Here is a 6000-nt window from a genome sequence, read left to right on the forward strand (position 1 = left end):
TTGTAAGAAACAAATCCATCAATTTCCAGCCAAAATATGAGTCCATAATCTCATAAAATTGCTTCCTTAGGTGAAAAAGTCCTTCCTCTGTTGTCTCTCACATCGAAATCCACCAACATATTAGTTTAGTTTCAAACTGTTTTGGCTTGTAAACATTGCTTGATCTGTGCATATTTCTCTCCTGATTCAGACCAGATGCGTTTTTTTCTCCTGAAGGAAGATTTATTATGAGATTATGGACTCACATTTTGACTGGAAATGATGGTTTGAAGTTAAAAACGTCTTACTGATGGATTTGTTTCTTACAAACATGCAGCTTTTCTCTTCACAAGACATTAACTGATGGACTGGAGCAGTGTGGATTATTCTTATTGTGACGGCACCCATTCACTGCAGAGCATCCATTGATGAGCAAGTGATGTGATGCTATATTTCTCCAAACCTGATGAAGAAACAAACTCATCTACATCTTGGATGACCTGAAGGTGAGCAAACTATCAGGACATTTTCATTTCTGCCTGAACTATTTCTTTAAGCTGACTCTGGCACCTGCCATTGACTGGCATTGAAATGTTTGCGGCTTCTCAGCAGAGCTGTGGTTTTCATCTCACATTTGCTTTTTTTTTTCCATTCTCATAATGTGCAGGCCTTGTTTGCTGTGTTTGGATGTCAGTTAACTCAGATGCGGCTGGTTTCTGGTGACACTCACTGTGTGTGGTGGACTGCACGGACTCGGCCAGGCTGGCAGCGGAGGGTGTTTTTGGAGGGGACATGTGATCAGACGAGCGCTCGGTGCTGCTGCTGCCTGCCTGCAGGTGAGCACTCTGAGGTCGAGTCTCCTCGGGGTCGGCCTGCTTGATCTGCCCGGGGTCAGAGGTCTCCGAGAGAGACTCGCTGGCTGAATCAGCTGCTGCAGGCCGTGTGTCCTCATCGGCCCTCTGCGTGTCTCCACACTCAACCTGCTCCAGGAAAAAAAAAACACAATCAATCATACACCAGATGAAGAGGAAGACAACAAAAAGACGATATTATAACAAGGCTCTTTGGGAGATTTGATTTTGATCGGTCAGTCAATGCATTCTGAGGTCAGATGTTTTGTATAATAATCTCCAGCCTCTGATTTTGTGCTCGTTTCATGTCTCTTGTATCACTTTACACCTTTTCTTTCTTTCTTAATAAAATCCTGAAATCACACATTTGAATGTTTGTTGTTTATGTATTTATTTCCATTTCCATCATAAATTTCCCTCCATGGACTTCAGTGCCACTTTTGATGTAATAGACCAGCATATTTTAATTGAGAAATTGAAGAGCTATGGCTTCACTCCTTCGGCTGTTGCACTGATGAAAAGTTATCTTTCCCACAGAACTCAGCGGATTATTTACAATGGTTGTTTATCTAATTATAAAAGTTTAGTATGTGGTTTACCTCAAGGAAGTTGTTTGGGTCCTCTTTTGTTTTCTGTTTTTATTAATGATTTACCTTTAACTGTCAGAAAAAGCATCAATGACAATGTTTGCAGATGCCTCAACTGTTTACTATGCTTAATCCAGTTCTGTCTAGAGAATTGGATTCGGTGTATGAGTGGGTTAGCAAAAACAAATTAGTCTCAAATATATCCAAAACTAAAAGTATGATTACTGGATCAAAACAAAAATTGATTTCATGGTGCATAACACCACAAAGGCAAATAAACTCCTATCCAAAAACTAATTTTATGAAGAAAACCGTCCTGTATAGAGCTATTGTCATCTGGAATAACATCCCCATTGAAATTCATCAGGTTTGTAATAAGCTGTCATTTAAAAAAAATAGTTTTATAACATTATAAATGTCTTTTTGAAATGATAATTTTAATGCATCCTTAAAATAATAATATAATGCATCTTTAAAATAAATCAAATTAATGTTAGTTTCTTTCATATTGAAAACTTTTGATCCTTTGATGAAAAAGGCACTGCAAAGTGAAAAATCCTGTTTTTTGAGACTGTGGTCAAAGTTTGAAAAATGTTTCAGATCAACTACAAATATACTTCTTGATCATATTCATTCACTAGCTAAAATATAGATTATTTAAATTCTAATCAACACATGACTATTTAAACCATATTTTTTTGCGTCTACTATGTATTCTGCTTTATTAAACCACTGCATCGTTGGCTTAAAATGTTAATGTACAGTTCTACTGAAATCAACTGAGTCGAGTTTCGCTTTCATTCATTTTGAGTTTCCATTCGAGTTAGGATGTTGATTTATAAGACAGCTGCCCATGTTAAACCGGAGTTTACTTAAATCACACTTAATCTTCAAGTGTGGTTTGAGAGGTTTTTGATAACTACCTCAGTGTCAGGCTCTCTTTCTCTGTCTTTGTCTGTCGTGCAGATGTTTGCTGATGCTCTGGCTCTGTCCTCCAGCTCGGGACACTGGCTGGTTCGCTGAGAGCTAGTTCCCGAGTACTGAGCAGCGATGTTAGACAGCTGGAGTCTGTGAGACTGCTGGCGACTCAGTGAGACGTAGTGGAAGTTGTGCTGCTCGGCGTTCAGCAGGTAACCAGGAAGAGATAACCTCTTGAACTCCTGCAGTGAGGAAGCAGGGACGTGTTATTAAACAGCGGAGCAGAACATAATCTCGTTCCTGACCTTTCCTGCAGACACTTAACACCAGTAATAGAGGTCATGGCTTGAGTTCAAACCTCTTGAAACTTCTCCAGCGACTGCTCGGGACCAAACACGAACTGGAGGGGAACGAGCTCAGAGTGGCACTGCGGCCGGCCGCTGGAGCGACACACGTGCTCCGACACTTTCTGCAGCGTAGAGGAGCTGATGACAGACGAGCGCCGCAGAGCAGAGACCATCTCATCCTCCAACAGCCAGCGGATCTGAAACCGGTTATTATATCATACAGCTTCCATAATGTATGTGTTATACTGTATATCACAACAACAACAACTTAACTAAACCATGAGACATTTAACTGAAAAAAATTAAATAATAATGATGATATTGACATTAGAAAAAAATATTAAAACAAAAAACAAGAGACATTTGTCTTAAATAAATACAATAAAATTATAAAATAAATGTTAACTGATATAAAAAAAAATTGTTAATTTTTTTTTTTCAATTGGTTAACATTTCAAATTTATAAAGTACTAAAATAATTAAAACTGAAAAAAATAATGATATTGACACTAGAAAAAAGTTATAAAAAAAAGAAAAAACAGGAGACATTTGTATTAAATAGAATACAATTTGTAAATAAATCTTAACTGATATATAAAAAAATAATTAGTTAACATTTTTTATTTTTATTTAAAATACTAAAATAATTCAAACTGAAACAATAATGAATAAAACTTATATTGACATTAGGAAAAATTATAAAAACAAAAACATTTTTGTTCAATAAATGCAGTAAAAATATAAATGTTGACTGAAATAAAATAAAATATTTGTAAAAAAGTTGTTAACATTTAAAATTTTTATTTAAAGTACTAAAATAATTAAACCTGAAATAAAAATGAATAAAAATTATATTAACATATTATATATTATAATATATCATAAATTAACAAATGTCACTTTATACTACATTACAAGAATAATTAAATCAATGCTAATTTCAACATTTACCAATACATTGTTCAAATGAAAAGATGAATTTGGAAATATCATTTTATGGAATTGAGCAATAAATAGTTGTATTTTTATTAACTAATTTTAGCGAACATTAATAAATACTATAAAATATGCATTGCTCACTGTTAGTTAAATGTTAGCAATTCATTACTAATGGGCCATTTCATTGTTTGAAAAGATGAAATGTTATTAAATAAAAAATGTAATCTCTTTAATGTTTACTGAAATCTTTGCACTCTCACCTCATCCATGGTGGCTAAAACAGCCATTTTGTGTGGAACAGGAAGTTTGGACAAGGGATCTCCAGACATACTGCAGGAGACGACAGAATGAAAAGTTAATCCTCAAGATATTTGGATCTAGAAGATGTCTGTGGAGCTCCGAACGCTCACCTTTCCACACCGACCCCGCGCAGGCCGTCCAGATTGGCCATGAGCTCCTCGTCAGAGCGATAGGACGAGGGCTGTCCAGGAGAGCGGTTCAGAGACACACTGCTCTCAGACGTGTATCTACAGCAGACGCACAGAGGACAGTCAGGATCACTCCAGCATGTTCCTCACTCGTAGACGCTTCACAAACACTGACCTGTTGTGATGGAAGTCAGGAGCCATGGCCTCGATCTCCAGAGGTAACGTGAGCACGAAGATATCCAGAGTGACAGACAACTGCTTCAGATCCACCCACTGAAGATCCTCAGCGTTCTCAAGACAGGAAATGACTTCACCTGAAAACAAATTTTAAAAAAGTTTATATTCAAATACATGAACCATGTTATAATTATAATTTTTTTATATTATTATAATTTGTGTTATAGTTTTATATAAAATATTGGTACAATATTTTATGTATTATTATATAATTTAGTAATATTTTAAATTAACATTTATTTATTTTCGGTTTGTATTTTAGTAATTCTTTTATTAAGATTTTTTTTATTAGTTTTCATAAGTTTCGTTTTTTTTTAGCACTTCAACTTATTTTATTTCAGTTGTTTGCCGATGTAACATTTTAACAACGTAACTCAACATTTTCATCTAATATTTATTTAATCTTAATTTCAATTAATTAAATATTTTGTTAGCTTTTAGATTTTTATTTTTAGAAAATAATTTGCTTTATTTTTAATTTTAACAACACTGTTGATCAGGATTTTGATGTGGCATATTTTCATAAATATATTTAGCAAATCCTTCAAATTAATACATTTAAATGGTTAAATGTCTTCTTTTAAATGATTACGTTAGATTTTAAATGACAGTTCCAGATCACAACCATAAGCTAATTAACATAAGTCATGTACATATCATATACATACTTATTTAGTATTTAGCACTATTATTAATGTAAAGAAGACTGCCCATCATAAAAAGCTTTTATGAGCATATATAAATCTTTTGTAATGTTATTCAATTCTAACTTGATTTGTGTGAAAAGTGTCAAAATGCTGTATGCAAATATACAGTACAGTTAAAAACAACCTTGCATTAAGAAACAAAAAGATAAATGTTTTGGTCAACGAATCTTGACTGACATCGTTAGTGAACTTTAGGGAAGAGACGTGAATGCGACGCTGTTAAATGACTGTGTTCAGAGTCTCACCCAGACAGGTTGGCAGTGTTTGCGTGGGCATGGATCCATGGCAGCTCTTCATGTTGACGGAGCAGGTGAGGTGCACGAACAGAGGAGGCATCTCCGGCTGTGGACCCTCCAGCTCCAGCAGAGAGTCTCCGTCCAAAATACTGAAGGAGTCCTCGTCCTGGTTCACCGTGTTGGAGTCTGACGGAGACTCGCCTTCACCTGCTCCCTGTCCTCCAGCCTCCGCTCTGCCATTCCCACAATCCTGATACTCCACCTCCAGATCCGTGTCACTCTCCGTCACGATGCAGCAGCCCGACACGTTCTCTGTGCATACGCAAAACATAAACATGGGTAACCATGTTATAATATACTGCAAGTTTACTAACGGGTGAAAAACACTAATAAATGCACATAAACTTTCCGAATAACATCAAATCAACGGACCCTACTAAAGTCACTGTTAAAGGTTAAATGGCACCGTGGCTTTGCATGCAAGGAAAAATATTATTAATTACTAAAAGGAATGTTATGATTTACAGAACTGATTTAATCATACGATTTTCCCATGATTTAATTTTTTTTTTGGCCAATTATAAATGAAATGGTGTGCTTTTATTTTTAGACAAAAATGTTGCACATTTCTTTGTGAAATTGAAATATGTCGAATCACAAAACTAAATTGAAAATTTAAGAAAAAAAAAAAAAATCTAATAAATGAATGAATAATCCAAATAAAAGGCATGTCTCATATGTCTCACGTGTTCATATAAACACACTAAGGTT

At 35.2% G+C, this 6000-nt stretch overlaps 1 protein-coding gene across 1 annotated transcript in view; it reads right to left on the reverse strand.

The window, feature by feature from the left end:
* The window catches only part of szt2 (SZT2 subunit of KICSTOR complex), an 84461-nt gene that overhangs the window by 53485 nt on the left and 24976 nt on the right, over nucleotides 1–6000 (reverse strand). Inside the window, exons 32-38 of the mRNA XM_059559542.1 lie at nucleotides 5239–5541; nucleotides 4225–4363; nucleotides 4032–4148; nucleotides 3882–3951; nucleotides 2694–2879; nucleotides 2341–2577; nucleotides 710–962 (exon numbers count right to left, since the gene is read on the reverse strand). Coding sequence (XP_059415525.1) covers nucleotides 710–962; nucleotides 2341–2577; nucleotides 2694–2879; nucleotides 3882–3951; nucleotides 4032–4148; nucleotides 4225–4363; nucleotides 5239–5541 — 1305 coding nt within the window. The remainder of the gene's footprint in view (nucleotides 1–709; nucleotides 963–2340; nucleotides 2578–2693; nucleotides 2880–3881; nucleotides 3952–4031; nucleotides 4149–4224; nucleotides 4364–5238; nucleotides 5542–6000) is intronic.

This window comes from Carassius carassius, chromosome 10, assembly GCF_963082965.1.
Source record: "Carassius carassius chromosome 10, fCarCar2.1, whole genome shotgun sequence".
NCBI classification, from domain to species: Eukaryota; Metazoa; Chordata; class Actinopteri; order Cypriniformes; family Cyprinidae; genus Carassius; species Carassius carassius.